Source organism: Halichoeres trimaculatus, unplaced genomic scaffold (genome assembly GCF_033239565.1).
Source record: "Halichoeres trimaculatus isolate MK-OKI-2021-1 unplaced genomic scaffold, fHalTri1.1 fHalTri1_scaffold_23, whole genome shotgun sequence".
Taxonomy (NCBI): Eukaryota; Metazoa; Chordata; class Actinopteri; order Labriformes; family Labridae; genus Halichoeres; species Halichoeres trimaculatus.
In genome coordinates, this window is record NW_027437201.1 from 17,231,273 (window position 1) to 17,250,733 (window position 19,461).

Here is a 19,461-nt window from a genome sequence, read left to right on the forward strand (position 1 = left end):
CCCAGTTAAAGTATAAGAAATCCTTTTTCTGTTTTAAAACCCACAGTTTGATGACCCAGGAGGGAGCATAAATCATTCTGTGTGATGTAAAAAACCCAGCTCCCGCCGGCGAATCACAAACGGTTAATGCAGCGAGGTAGCTGAGAGGCTGGTGCACCCTAGTGGTGACTGCTAAACCAAGCTCCAGAGTCCTTCACACCCACTCCACTCCACACTCACAGCCGTGTGTGGAGGCTGCTCTGCAATGTCGATACTTCATTTGTAATCCAGTAAAGCAGAGGATGTCCATGTTAGTGTGTGAGCTAAACCACAGCTTCCCCCTTTCAATGAGAGCAGAGGGAACATGACACACTCATAATCCCGTTAAGAGAGGGGAGGGAGTCAGAGAGGAGTGTGTGAGGAAACGATTAGTGGTGGAGATAAAGAGTGATAAAGGGAGGACAGAGACGACCACAGCTTGCAGTTTGTCAGCTGTTCTCTGCAGAGTCTATCAGGCTGGACTTGGGTGATTACAGGAATTGGAAATTGCAGTGTGTTTGCGGCAGGCCCGGGCTGGGCGTTTCTAGTGGTCAAGCAATTTGGGAAGTGATTAGCTTTAATCTTCAAACATGAGGGGGAGAAGCTGCTCCTGTTTTCTTGTAAAATGTGCTTTGATTCAGTGTGTAACGCTCTGTGGTGAACAGTGAAGGGTTAAGGGAGGCTGTGTTAGTACAATAAGTCTACGGGGGAGGACAGCTACAGGAATCTGAACCAGATTCAGCCCACAGCTCTGCCAGCTGATGGTTTCTCCCACAAACACTGCTTCATCCATTTAACTCTCTTCTTTGCGACTCTCCATGATGATCAGACTCTTTCTTTTCTTGAGTTTATTACCTGTGAGCTTCTTCACTGGCTGCAGCCTGACACTGATGGTTTGGTGAGTGAGCAGCGGTGAGGAGGGCAGCGAGCGCGACACGCCCTCCATAATGCGAATGTGCTGCATGCCCTCGGTCATGTGGAGCGGGGGCACGGCGTAGTCTCCCTCAAAGGCACAGTCGCTGTCTATGCTGCCACCTGCAGGACGGGAGGGGAGACAGAAGAGAGTGAGAAGAATGAAACACCATAGGACTCTTCATGACAGTGTTTGGAGATATTTTCACTTCTATAAGCTTCTTAAATGAAAATCTGCCTTTGGTTTTAGTAATGCATTTTTAACAGACAGTCATTGTTGTTCTTTTAAATGACAGAAAATTAAAGAAATATTCAAATAGTGCCTGAAAAAGATCAGATGGTGATTGCAAAAACTGTGAGAGTCCTTTCTAACATATTCTGTGCAGGAACATGTCACAGAAGCAGGTGTTCATGATAGAATTAATTTGTACTGCAAAAAACTCAAATCTTATCGAGTGTTTTTGTCTTATTTTTTTGGTAAAATATTGTTTTATCACACTTAGGGATGGGTACCTTTCACATTTGAAACAATACAGTACCAAAGCCCGGTACCTGGCAACCGGTATCAGTACCCAACAGTACCAATTTTCAGTACTTTTTTGTGCTTATGTGGTAAAAAATATAAATTTGTTTAACAATAAAATGTTTTTTTTTTCAATTTAACATATTTATTCTTCAATATATTACCTTATAATGCTGTGTTCTTGTCCAGCATGGAAAATCGCCTACTCCTCCACTCCCTCACATTCACAAGGATGCATTTAGGTACCAAAACATGGTACCTTTTGATTTTTCAAGCGGTACCTGGTACTTTTCACAGAATTCTGTTGGTACCTATAAAAGTACCTAATACCCATCCCTGACTACACTTGATATGAGCCACAGTCCAGAAAAATGTCTTGTTTTAAGTTATTTAAAGACAAAACTGAGGTCTGAATTGTTTGTAACAAGTAAAAAAAAACTGCTAATGGAACAAGGAAAGTTTGCTTGAAACTTCAAAAATTTCTTAATACAAGTATTTTTTCTCTTGTTCCATTTGCAGATTTTTTTTAACTTGTTTAAAGCAATTTAGACCTCGTTTTGTCTTTAGATAACTTGAAACAAGACATTTTTCTGGACTGGTTAGGTATATGTGGCTCATATTAAGTCTAAAAAGACATTTTCTGCTGAAAATAAGACAAAAACACATGATAAGATTTCAGGTTTTTGCAGTGCGATCTGTCATGAACAGAAAAAGAGCCACATGTATCTCTAGGTAACACAGATGAAATGTACTCTTCGCAGCAAGTCTACAGTAAAACAAAGTCCTCGTACAGTACCTCAGCCCAGGCCCTGTGCTCTGATATCAGTGAAACAGCAGTATCGAGTTGGCGTGACCCAGAAGAGGAAACAGCCCTGAAGGCAACACGTGCCGTTTACATTCACTGTAATAAACCACAGACTGCCTGACCTCAGTGAGCCCCACAGAAACACAATACTGTGCTACTTTAATGCAATAAAGGAGGATTTTCTAACCATCTGAGTTGTGTTTAAACAAAACAAAAAAAGAGTGCTCTCAGGACCATGAGAAGGCATTTTATTTAGAAAGAAAAGCTCCCACAATGAGGCGTAATTACAGATGGAGCACAAACATCCACTCTCCTAACCCACCCACCCCTCTCCTCTCCACTCTCCTTTCAAAAACCACAAATTATGACAGCTTAGAGCTTTTCTTTTTTTTTGGTCCCCAAACTTCAGACACACACACATTTCCCCAGTGAACAAAAACCAGTCTGTAAACACAACATCCATTTTGTGAATCAGCTCCGGCTGCACAGACCGAATGTTTCCCTGCAGACGGTCAAGCACCAGTCTGGCACCAGAACGCAGCCGCCACAGTGAGATGCGAGGGCATCATCAGATAGGGGTGCGTGACGAGACCCAGAGGACGCTCGATGACGGTCAGGGTGAGGTCAAACCGGCTGCTGTAACTCTAAACAGAGCAGATAACTCCTTCTCCTCTCCTAAAAACCAACCCAAGCCCCCTCAGTGTGAAAATTCTCCTCATGAAATGCCGGGCTGGGCGTGAATACCAAGAGGGGAGTTTGTATTCTGGCAGCAATTATGAAGAAGCAACTCAATTTGAATGCATTCAACACTGGATGAAAACACACAATCAAGCTGCCATTAGGCACTCACTCCCCATAAAGCTACAGCAAGAAGTGACACTTCACATTTAAAAAAAATCACCTAAAATCAAAATTGGTGCTTGAAGAAATGCAGCACTTCTCGATCTGAAGACTATCTCCAGTGAAACGGCGTGAAAACATGCATAAACTATGATTTGTTGAAGGAGAAATCAAAAGGTGTGATTGAGGGCACAGATGGAGGGTGGAGAAGGAGGAGACGCCGCACTTCAGCTCAGACATCCAGGGAACAAAGCGTCGAGGAGGGGGAAATGATGGTGTTTTATTTTCGGCGGTGATGAGAGAGACATGTCTAAGGGCCACTCCATGCCTGGAAATAAACACAAACACCTACTCAACAAGATGTTTGGCTGACAACATGCACCAGGAGGGGGGGAAACATGAAATCGTAATTGCCCTAAGATTTCCTGCCAAGAAGAAATTCCTGTTGTTGATAAACATCTTCTGTTGTGAGCAGCTTGTTTCCCTGAAGAAGAAACTCCGATTTACAGACCAAATTACAAGAATATAAAAGTCACTCCGCTCTCTTCCTATAAATATAACTTCATTTCCAGTCGTCGTAAAGTTTTCTGCCATGAAGTTAGAGAAAATACAGCCTGGTAAACACAGTCTCTGTGGGTTTCTACTGTGGAAACATTAATGGAGCCTGGAAGGAGAGCGCCACGAGAGAAATATTACAGGAAATGAGAAGGTAAAGGTGGGGGGAGAGCTTTTCATTCACTCAGAGAACACTCATTTACACCTGAAGGTAACGGTGAACTTCACAATGAGCAGCATCCAGAAGAGGAGAGAAGCTCAGGATGGGATCCTCATCAATGAGCAAGCTGTGCACAAAACGGTATGTGTGACTTTTCTATTGACGCGTAAATTATACAAGACCAAGCAGAACATAAACAGAAGCTGTACTGTTTTAAATTACAGTTGTAATTGTGAAAGCAGTTAACCTAGGTAATGCTGACTGTGATATATATATATATATGCTAGGCGCCGCCCTGTTGGCTATGGCTGCCTTTTGCAGCAGCTCTCTCTACTTTGTCCGTTTCTTGTAATTTTTTCGTCTCTTTTTCGTCATCTTTGTATCTGGAGTGGATCATTACTTTGTATGGCTCATTTGTTGGTCGACACCAAACTTTTTGTGGCTTCAGTGATATTTTCACTACTTTTTCTCCTGTGTTTGTCTGGAGATCCTACACGTAACCATGGCTGCATTGTTTACATGTGAACTCAGCTGTTAGCAGCCTGTAGCAAGTCAATGCTAACTGGTGTAAGGCCTGATGTCTTCCCACAAGGTGAGGAGAAGGAGGTGAGGATGGGTAACGGAGCTAACACCAGACACCAACGCCACATTGGAAGAACTTCACCTGCTGTGAGCAGACAGGATCCAGGAGACAGAGACTGAACAGACTGCTGAAGAAGCTCAGTCCTGGACCCTGTGGAGGTGGAGACTGGCTGAACTGGAGGATGATGGACAAGCTGTCAGCATCTATTTTCTTATGGACCTTTTTGCATTTTCTATACACTTTCTTACTTTTGTTTTCTTGAGTGCTGCGGTGACTTCAATTTCTTTGTACGCGTTACAATGACAATTAAGTTCTATTCTATTCTTTTCTGTAAGCTCAGTTTTTCAGTCGTGTTCAACATCAACTGCAGGTTTTTTACAGTATTCCTCACTTTGTGGAAAGCAATTTTTATGAGTTAAGAATCGTTTCACAACAAATCAAATCAAATCAAATCAAGTTTATTTATAAAGCACTTTTCATACATTAAAAGAAATGCAGCACAAAGTGCTATACATGTAAAAAAAAAAAACAGTCCCCGCCCCCCCATTCAAACTCCACCCCAAAGCACCACCCACCCACCCACCCACACACACACACACATATATACACACACTCACACACACACACACACACACACACACATACATATGCACACACAATACATGATTTTAAATGTGTAGATAAAAAATCGTGTGGCTGAGTACAGAGGAGCCAGGTCAGGAAACGCCAGGAGGCCGACTGCACTGGGCGGCGTCCACAGTCTAAAGCCAGGACGCCTCCACCCGGGCATGCCTCGCTACAGGACCAGCAAGGGGCCCACTGCAGCAACACGCTGCTGCAGACCCCCACCTGGCCAAGACTACGCCCGCCACAGACAGAGACATCCCAGCCAGAGCCAACAGCGGCCCCCAGTGCAGGCAGCCCCCTGCTGAGGAAACACTGGAGATATGGAGTAGAAACATAAAACTACATATGCTAACAATCATAAAATGAATAAAATAAATAAATAAATAAAACACTAGTAAATGAAATAAATAGTAATAGAATAAGAGTAACAAGTAAAAAGGCGAGATTATATAAATAAATAAAATAAAAAAAAATAAATAATAACAGATAAAAATATGGGATTAATTAAATGCTAAATTAAAAAGGTGGGTCTTGAGTCTACTTTTAAAAATATGAACATTCTCTGCAGCCCTGAGGTCCTCTGGCAGGCTGTTCCACAGACGGGGGCCATAATGTTGGAAAGATGCCTCACCGTAAGTCCGTGTTTGAGCTTTAGGGATTATTAAGAGGCCAGTGCCAGAGGATCTCAGGGTCCGCGAGGGTTCATATGGTAAAAGTAGTTCTGAAAGATAAGAAGGTCCAAGACCCCTAAGACATTTAAAAACCATTAAAAGAACCTTGAAATCAATCCTAAAACACACAGGGAGCCAATGCAGTGATTTTAAAACCGGGGTAATGTGAGCCCGCCTTCTGGTCTTCGTCAGCACACGTGCTGCTGAATTCTGTAATAATTGTAAACTTGAGATGTTTCTTTTTGGAAGACCAGAAAGCAGGGCGTTACAATAGTCAATACGACTGGAGATAAAAGCATGCATTAGCGTCTCTGTGTTAGCCCGGGAGAGAAACGGGCGGACTCTGGCTATGTTCTTTAAGTGATAAAACCCTGTTTTAGTTACATTTTTAATATGAGGAATAAAATTGAGCTCAGAGTCAAAAATGACGCCCAGATTCTTAACCTGATTGCATGGAGTTAAAGACAGGGTTTGGAGTTTTGAAAAAAGTTTCTCTCCCTGAGCCTTAGGATCAATAATTAAAACTTCAGTTTTGCCCTGGTTGAGCTGTAGGAAGTTTTCTGCCATCCAGGATTTAATGTCTAGAATACAATTAAAAAGGGCATCAATGGGCCCTGTGTCATCAGGAGACATGGATATATACAGCTGTGTATCATCAGCGTAACTAAATAATTACGTCAGAGAAATAAATCTGCTGTGAAAATATAACAACTTAAGGCGCTAAGTGAGAAGTGACTTCAGGACCCTCCATCAACCCTTTAAGACAACCCACACCCTGAATCAAGAGAAATGTACAACTTCTCTAACTTATTTAGCAAAAAGACTCTTTCACGAAGTCCTCGGCTCTTGAAGTCGCCTTTGAAAGTATTCAGCAAGTTTGTCTTTAAAAGAAAGGTGCCCCCAAATTTTGTGGGTCTTCTTCTACACTGTGAAATAGCAGGTATTTGTTACAAATTCAAGTCATTATTGCCACCCACTGTCAATGTGACAAGCCGAAAAGTAATTCATAAATTAAAGATATATTACATTTTTTTGGTTGATTCTGAGATAAAAATGTGAATAAAAATCTCAGAGGATTGGTAACATCATTTATAATGCTTTAAAAAAAACTGTTGCATGATGGGAACAAACAGTGAAGATGCCAAGAGTGTTTAATACACGTGTTTATCTTTGTTCTGTTTCGTTAAAAGATTTAGCTGATTATCTGTGATCTACTGAGTGGTCTGATTAAAATGTTATTGTGATCAACTGTTTTTGTCTCCAACTGTGTATCGGGAAGATATCTTGTTCACTTTAATCTACTTAACTCTCTTGAGGAGGAAAAGGAATAAACTGTCTTCCTCGCTTATTTCACCCTTTTCAGAGACGTAACATGAAGGCGTGTAAGCAGACAATACGTCTGCATTAAAAAAATAAAAAATAAAAAGACAGGAATTAAATTTGTGTAAACATTTTTTTGTTGCACAGTCAAAGGCTCACAACCCGCTGGAGATAGGGTTATGACCCACTTTTAGGTCAAGACCCACCAGTTGAGAATCACTGGTCCAGAGCCTAAATCAGCACATGCAACATGTCATTCCCAAATCTCTCCTTGATCCTCTCTCTCAATAAAAGCCCCAATATGATCTCAAAATATAAAATCAGAATCTATTTATCTATATGAATCTATATTCAAGATACAGAGTACTTTCAGGACAAACTGTCTTCTGGGAACACGCCAACATAAGTATTATGATAACATCACACCACAACCAAAGTATCACACTGCAAAAAACTGAACTCTTATCAAGTGTTTTTGTCTTATTTTAAGTAAAAATTGTCTTAATATACTTTATATGAGCTACATTCAACGAAAATGAGACCTTTTAACAAGTAAAAAAAACCTGCCAATAGAAAAAGAAAAATTGCTCGAAAATTTGCTTAAACTTGAATAATGTCTTGATACAAGTAACTTTTCTCTTGTTCTTTTATTCCCTTGGGATTTCTTACGTGTTACAAGCAATTCAGACCTCATTTTAGTTTTTAAGCAACTTAAATAAGACATTTTTCTTGACTGGTCAGGTTAAAGTGGTTCATATTAAGTCTAAAAAGACATTTTTCACTAAAAATTAGACAAAAACACTTGATAAGATTTCAGTTTTTTTGCATGTGGATGGCTTTGCATCAGGTAGTGACCACAGAGCCCTGATAGATAAAAATATTGTCTTGTGATAATATCGTATCATGAAAAACTAGAGTAGTAGCACTGTTTCCCAACAAAGCAAACTAAAAGTATTGTGATGATTACAACAAAGAAACTTTCGAAACATTTCAGTATCACTTTGTCTCAACAGATTATTTGGTATAACATCCTACCATTTAAACCAAAAATGTTGGATTCAATGTTATTTTATACCAACATTGCTGCAATACAGCTTTATTCCTACAGAAGCAAGACAACCTGTATTATGATAGTCTTCTACCAAGGTATTAACTAGTCCAATAGTCTGGCTGCTCTTTTTGTTGTCTGAAAGTGTTTTCAAGAGCAAAAGAGGACTTTACCGTTTAACCACACAACTCAAGGTTTCAACGTTTTCTTACCTTGGCCGACGTGGCTCAGGTGAGGGTCTAGACTGGGCGAGCGTGGGTCTGCCAGGTCCTCACTGCCGCCATCTGCAGACGAGGAGCAGAGAGAGAAAGACAAGGAGTGAGCTCGTTGGTGCTGAGAGCGTGACGAGGAGGACGCATCAGCCAGCAGCAGAGCCACGTCCTCCTCTCCGATCAGCCAGGTGTGTGAGCGCAGGACCCCCAGGAGGCTGCTCATACACAGACCCTCCACACCCTTCCTCCTGGGGCCCAGGCGGCTCCTCATGGTGGCGAAGGGGGACCGTGCCGCTAAGCTCCACTTCTTCCGCCCCCCCATGTTTCCAGACCAAACAAGCGGTGTGGCTCTATCTGAAGGGCCAGCCCGTGCAGATAAGAGAATAGTTTACATTACAGCCATTGTAGCATGCAAGGAGCAGAGTGTTGGAGCCACTATCAAAGCGCTCTGTATGGTTCAATGAGCGAGGACGAGCTGTAAAAACAGTGGGCGTATCCCAGGACAGATCCACATATGCTTAATGATATGAGGATCAATTACGCCCAGGGGAGCAGGCAGGCAGAATTAGCCACAGCGGATGGAGCTGAAACAAGAGGGGGGGCGGCTTCACTGGGCAGCACAGTCAGTGTCACCGGGGGATTGTTTCATAATCCTGTTCAAGTGCTGATGGATCTACTGTAAAGCACGGCAGAGGAGGTGTGGAACAAATGATTTACACTCAGAATAAATACATCCCACTGGAATTAAGTGAGCTATTTATACAAACACTATGAGGACGTATAAAAACCAGTCAAAGCTGAAGGATTTTCAGCACAGAGATGGAAAGAAAGCCTTTTATCGCTAAAGGATCGTATATTTTCAAAAGCCCCGCATTGTGTTCTTAATCACAGGGCTCACATCAGCCCAAACAAATACTTGAGTTTTATCTTCCTCCATCTCAGATTCACACACTGAAAGCCAGCAGCCACACAGCGGGCTCGATTGGCTTGCTGGTGGAAAGATCAAGCTTGTCGATGGACGGATAGATTAAGCCGCTGGGCATGATTGTGTGAGAACTGGGCCAGCTTGAGATAGACTCAGATTGTGGAAGGGAGACCTCTGCAGAGGGTTTTCAGAGCTGCTCTGCTCCTCCTGACCCGACCAAACATTTCAGGATGTGTCAGAATAATGAGCGTGAAGCAGAAAATGTGAAATATTACACAGTCAGAGCCTTTTTTAGAAGCGTTTGGGAGACATGTCAGTGAAATAACCCTTACACAGGAGAAAAATACAGATTTTCCTGCCAGAGCTTCTTCTCTCACCTCCATTTCTTGCATGTTCAACACCATCAGATCCTCAAAAAAATAGCTCCTCACCTTGTGTACCTGATGAGCCATATCGTCTAGTAAAATCAATGTTGTAAAAATCAATACGAACTCTGAAAATGAAGTACTCTGGCCATATGAACACAGCGTGCACAGCAAGCCGTAAAAACACACACATATGCACACGCAAGGCCAAATAAGGAGCGTGACTCTGTGAGCAGAAAGCTCAATGATATACACTAATAGATTCTGCACACTCGCTCTGCTCCTGCAGCGTATCTGATTAGCACCTGAGGTGACGTTTTGAGCCAAGTGCTTGTCAGCAGACAGGGTCAGAGGCTGGAAATGTCATAACAGAGGCATCAATAATTCAAGAATGAAGGAAAAATAAAATGTGGAATTAATAGATGTGAAAACTCTTGGGTCTCATCTTCTTCTGTTGATATTGTTTAAAACTGGGACAGTAGATCTGAGGGTGAGATGTGCTGTATCCCACATGGAAAGAAGCTTAAAAGAACAGAAAAAGGAGCTGCAGGCTTTGCTGGAAATCAAAGATTTTAATTCTACATGCCTAAAAACATCAGGTACAGGAGCTTCTTATAACTCTTTAACAGCTTGGACAAGAGGGGGCGCTGTGAGCTGAGCTGCTGCTGCATTCAATGCACCTGGTTGCAGGTTTAACTTCCTTTTTGGGGGGTATACTACCCAGTTTTTGACCCCAGGTTGAGTCTTGTACTACTTTTCTTTAAGATACCATTCTTGCACTTCAAGGACACAGCAGAGTAGTTATCTGTTGTTGTCCAGCGTTATTACCGATAAGCTGTAAATTTCAGCGTGATCCCCCATCAAGATTATTCTGACAATAAAAGAAATCATTATGTCACAGCTTTAAGCCCTTTTCCTCTCCACGACCACTTTCTCAGGGAGGGAAACACATCTTTGTTCCTCTTTTATCAGACAGTACACCACTATTCTTCCGCACAGATTGCTCTCTTGTTACGCACTGATCACAGCACAATGTCCTGCCACACGGATCAATGGCCTATTAAGCAGGGAACATGAAAGAGGAGGACCAACGTCTGACAGAAGACAGAGACATGTTTTTTACGGCAACATCAGAGACAAACAGTGGATGTCATTCTTGTTACGTACAGAACATCCATCAACAACGCCATTAACATAGCTCTGGATGTCGGTATCAGATCCAGTGTCAGTCTGCTCTCTGTTCTCACAGCCTCTTCAGTCTGAAGGTAAAACACCTTCTCCTACACCGAGGAAATAATGGTGAGCTCGCTCTGCGGGCTCTAACGCCGTGCTGCTGTGTGTTAGGATGTCAAAGGAGCCAGGCTGAATTCGCACACGGACAAAGAGTCATTACGGGAGAAGTCAGCATGACATCTGATAGTCATCCCATGGCGCATGGCAGAGAAACTGCTGTCATTACAGCTCAGGGTGACTGTGATGAACCCGCCTGTGTTCAATGTGACCTCTGTGACCACTCTGAGGCTTCTTGTCCAGGCTCTCTTTGAGGATGATTACGTTAAATTGTGGCTTTTTGTGCGATCGCCATCTGAAAAAATTCAATGTCAGATCCCATCGACTGTGGATGATGTATGGCTTTGGGAACAATGGGCCATTTCTTTGTATTTCCAGTGAAACTAGCTGGTAAGAGTAAGAATTGTTAACTCTCAGACAACAAAACCTACTCTATGTGCTGAGTGCTCTTTGTCAAATTACCAACTTACCAGCAACTAAGTTTTTATCAAAAGTAAAGCAAATATACCTCTTTTAATAGACTATACCTGCTTTTTTCCATACCTGTTTGTATACCTGTTTTTGTGTGGTGGTTTCACAGTAAACATAAAGTTACACTTAGACTTAGAGATGGGTACCAAATGAGGTTAATATAAAATCTAAATCCGTCTGTAGTACCAAGGACCAACTCACTTAAAAATCAAACGGTACCATGTTTAGGTACAAAAACACATCCTTGTGACTGTGAGGGAGTGGAAGAGTAGGGGATTTTCCACGCTGGACATGAACACAACATTATATATTGAAGGTTATAAATTGAAGAATAAATATGTCAAATTGAAAAACTTTGAGATTTTATTATTGGACAAATTAATATTTATTAACACAAAAACACACACACAAAAATATCTAAAATGGGTACCGTTGAGAACCAATACTAAGTACCAGGTACCATTACAGTATTGTTTCAAAAGTGAAAGGTACCCATCCCTACTTAGAACCTAAAGAAACATATTTTCCTGTGATTTACTTGCAGCAAGATGTGTCTATGTTTTCCAAAACAGCAACCACAAAATAGTGCCCATTTATCTGCATCAAGGCTTCACTCTCATGCACTTTAGTGGTATAATAATAACAACAATAATACATTTACAGTGTTTAATGCATGGCTGCTTTTAGTTAGTTTAGTTTGTGTTTTCATCCCTGGCTTCCATCTGTTGCTCTGCATTTTACATCACTTTGCTTTAATTGTTTTTAAAATTGTGTCTGATTCTGTAAAGTGTCTTTGATCAGAAAAAGTACTCTACAAATGAAATGTAGAGGACTTAAACCCAAATAAAAACAAAAATGTACTTGTGATCAACTTGCAATTAACTTTTCTTAGGTTTGTCAAAATTAGAACCCCAGCAAAGTCTCCATTTCTGTGAGATGGGTCTCTGATTCACAGTAAACAGTGAGTCAAACAGAGGCTAACACTCTGCTTTAATCAGTGGTAAGTAGCTGGTCTTTAATTGGCCGAGATAAAATCAAATTTTGATGAGAGGAACTGGATGCTTTGTAAGGTTTATCTTCCAAACAACTTCCAAACCGCTTGGTTGATGAAGATTACATTATGTTTCCTTCCTTTTTCTACAGCTCATCCTGTTCATAGTGAGAGGCAGGGTACACCCTGAACTGGTTTCCAGTCAATCAAAGTGCCAACACACACTTTCATGCCTAGACTTACGCCTGTATGGGGAATTTACAACCAGCAACTAATCTGAGGAAGCTCGGAGAACATGCATTCTCCACACAGAAAGGTCTACCTTGCCTGAAATTGGGATTTATGCTTGTGACCTTCTTGCTATGAGGCAACAGCGCTATCCACTGCACCACCGTGCTGCCTGACGACTGGATCAAGACTTTATTTTCCATTAAGAAAATCTGAATAAAAGGATTTTTTGTGACTGGCTTTGTTTGATGTCTGCTCTTGCATGGTGATGTCTGTTTATAGAAAGAAACAGGAGATGGGTGTCACCAAAAAGACTCGATGCCAAAAGCCGCGTTTCCACCAAGCAGACCGGTTCGGTTCATCTCAGTACGGTGCGCATTTTGCGGCATTTCCACTGACTCATCCCGGGACAGATTTCTAAAAACCGAGACGAGCAGGCCTACTTTTTTGGGACCCTTCCGTATGGGTGCAAGACTGAACCGATCCGCTCTCGGAAGGTGGAGCTACAACACTGCAGACTGGTGATTGGTCGAAAGAATCGTCATTTACCCCGACATCGGCTGCATTTCTCCAGGCGGCATACACACTTCTCTGACACAAAGCTTGATTGCACTTTGTAACAAAGAGCTACATGCTAATCACAAAAAGGATGAAATGCTGCATGTCTTCCATCGTTGCTCTTTGTTTACTGTGTCACATTTTTCTTCTTTGTTGGATTTAATAGCGGGGTAAACTGTGTCACGCTGCTACGGCGCCACGCTATTGTTAACAGCTGCGGCTTCCGGCATCCGATTTATACGCCGCCTACCACGAGAGGGCACAGTTTTGCTGTGGAAACGGAAACGGGATCAGGCTTAACTGTACCAAACCGTCCCAAACCGTACTGAACCGACCCGGACTGCTTGGTGGAAATGCAGCCAAAGACTCTGCCTGTTTTTGCTCTCCGTATGGACTGGCTGATGTGACTGGATAATGCTTCAAATGTCATACAAATGGAAACCACAACACTTTCTGCACCAAAGACTTGTACCAAACTCAAATCTAGAGAAAAGTAGTTGGAACTTTTACACTTTGAGATAGATGAAGTTGTTTTTCTGCGACTGATCGGTCACGTCAAACAGAAAAAAAGGCAATAGACTCACCCTTTAATTCTAATCGATGCTGCTTTTTTACTTCCAGAGCTCTCCAAAACAGCCAACAATGGGAAAGAAAAAAGACCGCGGCTTATCCTTGTAACAGAGACACATCCCGGATATTAGGAGCCCGAAGAATTACATCCCTCAGCTCAATGACTTCACTCAGTGACAGCACAGTGATTCAGTTCCTCTCCGCCTTATTTCTTACCTTGGCTGATTGCCTCCACGGGGCCCTAATGTTGTTGAGTTGCCAACTTGTTGTCAATCCCCAGTTTCTCACCAAGAGACAAACTAGGACCTCTAATTAAACACTTGTATTCTCCCTGTTACTCTCCATGTCAGGACAGACTTTTCTTACCATTCATCAAAAGAAAAAAACCTTCTGCGGAGATGCATTACAGCAGGCAGAGAAATCCTTTTTACACACCCTGGAGAAGCATGACTTCTACAGAGACAGAGCGGTAAATAATTCAGTGAGTTTGTTGCAAGAAGTGATACATTTTCTAATTACGTGCAAAGCATCCTTGCACGATCCAGGCACCCTTATTGCTCAAGGGAGTTTAAAGTTAAAGCATCTCAGATCCCTCTGTGTGGAAAGAGAAATAGGGATCAAGTGCATGCAATGATAAATAAAACATCCTGACATTTATTCAGCCCACACACACAGAAAAAGTGCATCCCATATATCACATGGAGTTATCCTGTGTGTGAGCTGATGTATCATGGGTAATTTACCAAAATAGCGGTAGATAGAAAGAGTGTTCGACGGAAAAGTTGGAAGTTGGAAAAGGTAAATGCCAGCAAGTGAATCAGAGCTGATTCCCGTAGTGAGCAACAACCGCTGCTGCCAAATGAAAACCTGTGATGTCAGCAGAGACGAGGCTGTGATGTGACTGCTGTAGCGCCTTTAGGCAGGGCACTTTAAAACTCAAGGACGACTCAAGCGGCGAAAAATATAACAAGTTTATGAAGTGACTCACAATATGGCACAACGTCATCCTCCCTTCCTGCTGTCAATCAACTCATCATCAAACTATCCCAGAGCCTAAAGTCCAAAAATGAGTCTGTGCTGTACTCCTCTGCTTTAAACTCATTTAAAGTTGATTTGAGAAGAAAAACACCAAAGTGGAAACTCTTAATGAATCACAGTGAGCTGCATCGAGCCGTGTGAGCGCACGGACATCTGCTCGGCTGTAAAGTTGGCGGACGTCTTCATTAGCGTCAGCCTCAGAGGAAGCTAATATTAAAATGTATGCATGGAAACACCATCACGAGCAGCTGCAATTATTTCACAGTCATGTTGATGCTTCATATTTTTTTTGTTGTATTTCAAGTAGCACGTTATTCACTTTGCATGGTGTTATACTTTGGTCAATATTATCTTTTTAATTGGATTCAGCTCTTTGTGCTCCGTGCTACACTTCTCCACAGAGTGTCGTAACAATCAGACAGCTCATTTTGTAGGATTGGGAGTGAGACAAAAAACAGCCTTTAAAAGACAAAGTCTGCACAAAAATGAGGATTCAATGTGATTTCCTGTCAGGTGTTCACTCTATCATGACCTCCTGATGGCAAAGGGTAAAAAGCTTTCTCTCTTTGAACGTGGTCAGATTGTTGAGCAGCAAAAGGAAGGCCTCTTACAGGTTGGACACAGTAAGACAGTCATTTTGAATTTCGTCAAAGATCAAAATAGGTAGAGCCAAATACATTTATCAACAATGAGCTGGAGGATCTGATTGGCTGTCTATGAAGACAAAAGATGATTCTCGACCCAAATTAAGGCTGTTACTGGAGCTGATTGAAGCCTAACAACAATCAGATGACATCTGAGAGAGAAGGGCTTTAAGAACAAAACATGTCTTCAAAGGCCTCGTCTCCTTGGACGCCACAAACTCGCCTGTTTGGACTTTTTCAGAGAGCACCAATCACGGGGCCTTGATGATGAACGTTTTGTTTGAAAGTTTGATTCTCTGAGGAGAAAAAGCTGAACCTTGACGGTCCTGAGGCTTCCAACGTTACTAACATGACGAGATCCCTCTAAAGATGATTTTCAGGGTGTCAAACAGCAGCTGGCTATGTGGAGATGTTACAGGGGGCCTCCTTCATGACTGAGGGCCCTGGTCTGTGTGGTAATGACTGGGTTTTTCAACAGGACAATGCTGCAGCTCACAATGTCCGCCTGACAAAGGAATACCCTCACTCTCTGGGACCATCCTGCATGTTCCCCTGATCTGAATCACATTGAGAACATTTTGCAATGGATGGAGAGAAAAATGGACAACAGCTCCTAACAGTGGATGCCCTCCATAAAGCCATCTTCATCACTTGGAGCAACTTTCCCACTAACCTCCTGGAAACATTTGCATTAAGCATGCTGAAACTGATAGTGCACTTCCTCATGACTGAGTCATTTTTTTCCCAACTTTTTTTCTATTTTAGGAGGTTTTAATGTTTTTGAGCTGTGGTCTTAAACTTCTGGTCAGCTGATGAACATCCTGTTTCAGTTTAATTGTTTTTTACAATAAATTACTTAAGATCCAACAATGCAAAATATGAATTTTTGTAGTTTTTTTTTTGCTTTTAAGATTTTTTTAGGTTCTACTGCTTTTAAGATTTTGATCAGGTGTGTTTACGAATAGGCTTGGGCTGATAACAAATTTTGCTGGACAATATATTGTCCCACAATTATTGACGATAAACAATATAATTATCAATACTATTTTAAGACCAAATAATCACCAACATTTTAAAAAAAAAAATCATAATTATACCCTTTCAAATGCAATAAAATTTTCTTTCTCATGAGTATTTTTTTCCATGGTAATTGGACTATTAATAACTTTCAAATATTCTAAAAAAAAAGAAAAAAAAAACAACCTCTCTTGTCATCCAGCCTCTATGGAAGTGAGAGAAGAAAAAACAAATATGCACACACATGGCCATATATCAAGGCCAGCAAAATTATTAAGCTTATTTCATCTATCATACAGCTGATTGAAAGACTAGCGCCCCAGGCCTATTTATGAATACAAATCTGTTCACATAGGTTATATCTAAGGAGCTCCAAATGGATGCAAGCATTGAAGAATGCCTGCTCCCTGACATATCTTTACAGTGTCTCAAAGTGATACTGAAACAAAACTGTTCATCACTTTGTGTTTCACCTGCAATGACAAGCCAAAAGACAATCCTGTCATCTCATAAAGTAATGTTACTTTGAGGGACAACAAACTGCAGTAGTTATGAGGGCGTCCCAGAGGAGGAGAGACGCCGTTATGGACCTCTGATGTTGTGAGTCTGTTGGGAACGGTTTGATGCAGGTGTGGAGCAGCCGAGCCAGCAGTTTTACAAGCTGTAAACTGCGTTCAGGACAATGCTGTGATTTAAAGCGTGTGTCCTTTAACTCTCTAAGATTTTATCCCAAAATGCTGCAAAGTTTCCTGCAAATAAACCATGATTGTGTCTATTTATGTCAAATACTGTGCTAAAAAACTGAAAAGCAGCACTGTTTTTTACATCAGCATTGGGGATTCAATATGAGCCATCTCCAATAAACACGACCATATGGCGCAGTTTAACATTTGGCGTGTTTTCATCTAAAACGCAGTAAATGCTTCAACTCTTATTTGGCCTCTTTATAGAGTGGGAAAATCACCCAAACCAGAGTCTGAACTGAGACTATTTAATGTCTCAGATAACGGCTCTGCAATAATAACTCTAATGAATCTGTTTACTGTATCTGTGGCTCATTTGTTTTTTCTGCGTATTAGTTTACGAGAGCGAACTGTAAACCAGCGGCATCTTCCAATTTGCAAAGCAGCAACAGATGCAATAAAAGAAGACACACTCCTTCATGTTCGTGGAGCCCAAAGCAGAACAGGGGTTTCTCTGTTTGTCCCATTGTTACATAACTGTGGATAATCCTCAGGCTGTAAAAAATCCTTTTTTAGCTCCTACTACAGATGCTGCTTTTTGTTTTCAACCTCACCTGTGTTCCAGCTCCAGTGTGACCCACATTACACAACATAATCCAGGGATTTTTCACTGAATGGATCATGATATCCTGATTTAGTGTAATGTTTCAAGCTCTGAATGATACAGCAGTGTCTTTACTTCTCATACCTGTATTATTCAGCTGTACGGTGACTAAAGCTTGGCCCGTGATCCTCTTTGACAAACAGAAAAGGAGAGTGTTTCCTTGGCTCTAAATAACACTTTGCTGCCTCCCACCTTCCAGAAAAGCCCAGAACCTCTGACCTGCAAGCCGCAGAGGTATACGTGGAGGACAGGGAGCAGCACGGTGGCGGCACTGGGCCAGCGAGGTGACGCATATGTGAGTGGCTGCGTGCGTCAGGCTCTGGCTGACAGCACCACGACTCAGCAGTGTCCTGGATGGATGGAGGTGTGATGATGGAGGAAGCAGGGAGGAAGAGAGAATGTGTGTGCGCGCGAAGCAGCGAGAGAAAGAGGGAGAATGAGAGAAAGATATGCCCCGACTCCTACACCGCCATCCTACTGCTGAGAAAAGCTGTGTCGCAGCACTGAGTGGGTGGGTTTCATTTCAAAATAAAATAAAAATAAAAGCTCGAATGGACGAGTCTGGAAAAGAAAAAAACAGGAGGCCGCATCGAGCATCTCCTACCATCAGTCTGACACACCGCTGGGGTTACATCACCGAGCAGAGAAGTGAAAAGCATGAAACCAAAAATAGCCAAACGGAAATGGAAGTGTTATGAGGGATTTTTGCTTTGGCTGCTTTGAGAATTAGAGACTCGGAGAGAAGGAAAGAGGACGAGCAGGGGAGGAGAAAGATGCTTCAGCTTCTGGTCTGCCTTCAGGCGATCTGCTGAAGAATGAAGCTTTTGTTTCAATCGTTTTTAAGCCCCGACGATCACACACAGTGGGAGAGAAACAAGGAGTGGAATGCAGACATCACACCTGGACTAGCTTCTTCTGATGCTTTCTTTCTTTCTATTAGGGTCTAAAATCTATTCTAACTTTCATTAGATAAGTCAATCTGTCAACACTGTGTTCTTAAGAGTCTTTTTGTCGACAAAATATCAAGCTTTAGAAAGATTAAATAGCACATCAGGCCTGTTAAGCTTTGGATTTCTCCACCATACCACAGAAACGACACAGGCTGTTATAGACAGAGTGACTCAGCATTAAATCATTCCTCAGGGTCCTCCTTTTTAAAAGCACAAACACAGAAAATCTTCACCTTCACTAGTCAGCAGCAGAATTAATACCATAATTCTCCACTACCCTGATGTAAACAAGCACAGGTAACAGGTGGCATCCTGTAGCATGGTGGGGTTGCGATCAGTGTTTTGATTAAAGATGCACTGATCCGATCTTGGTTTCAGGTATCGGCGCCGATCCAGCCCCTCAAAGCTGGATTGGGTATCGATAAAGCCCGACAGTGAGGCTAAACTATATCAAACAGTCATCTCTGTAAATTCTGAAACGTCTTTTAACCAATCTGCTGCTCAACTTCAGTAATTCCATATGTACTCATTTTTGTCTTTTACTCAAAACATTACCAGTCTTATTCCACAGTAGAGCATCCAGGTTATTATTTAACACTGGTATCAGATCAGGATCTGTATTGGTCTATACCCAAAGCCCAGGTATCGGTATCAGGACCAGAAAAGTTGGATTGGTGCATCCCTAGTTTTCTAGTCTAGCTTTCAGATTTTGCTGAATAACTCCCACACTTTTAAGGATGGCCAGATACCGATACCAGGTATGGGTATGGGGCTGATACCAGCCTTTTTTCAA

At 41.9% G+C, this 19,461-nt stretch overlaps 1 protein-coding gene across 6 annotated transcripts in view; it reads right to left on the reverse strand.

Moving 5' to 3' along the window:
- tanc2b (tetratricopeptide repeat, ankyrin repeat and coiled-coil containing 2b) overlaps positions 1 to 19,461 on the reverse strand; it is a 175,401-nt gene that overhangs the window by 82,733 nt on the left and 73,207 nt on the right. For all 6 annotated transcript variants that reach the window (XM_074663942.1, XM_074663943.1, XM_074663941.1 and 3 more), the window contains 2 exons: positions 8,275 to 8,346; positions 874 to 1,053 (listed from right to left, as the gene is read on the reverse strand). In XM_074663942.1, coding sequence (XP_074520043.1) covers positions 874 to 1,053; positions 8,275 to 8,346 — 252 coding nt within the window. The remainder of the gene's footprint in view (positions 1 to 873; positions 1,054 to 8,274; positions 8,347 to 19,461) is intronic.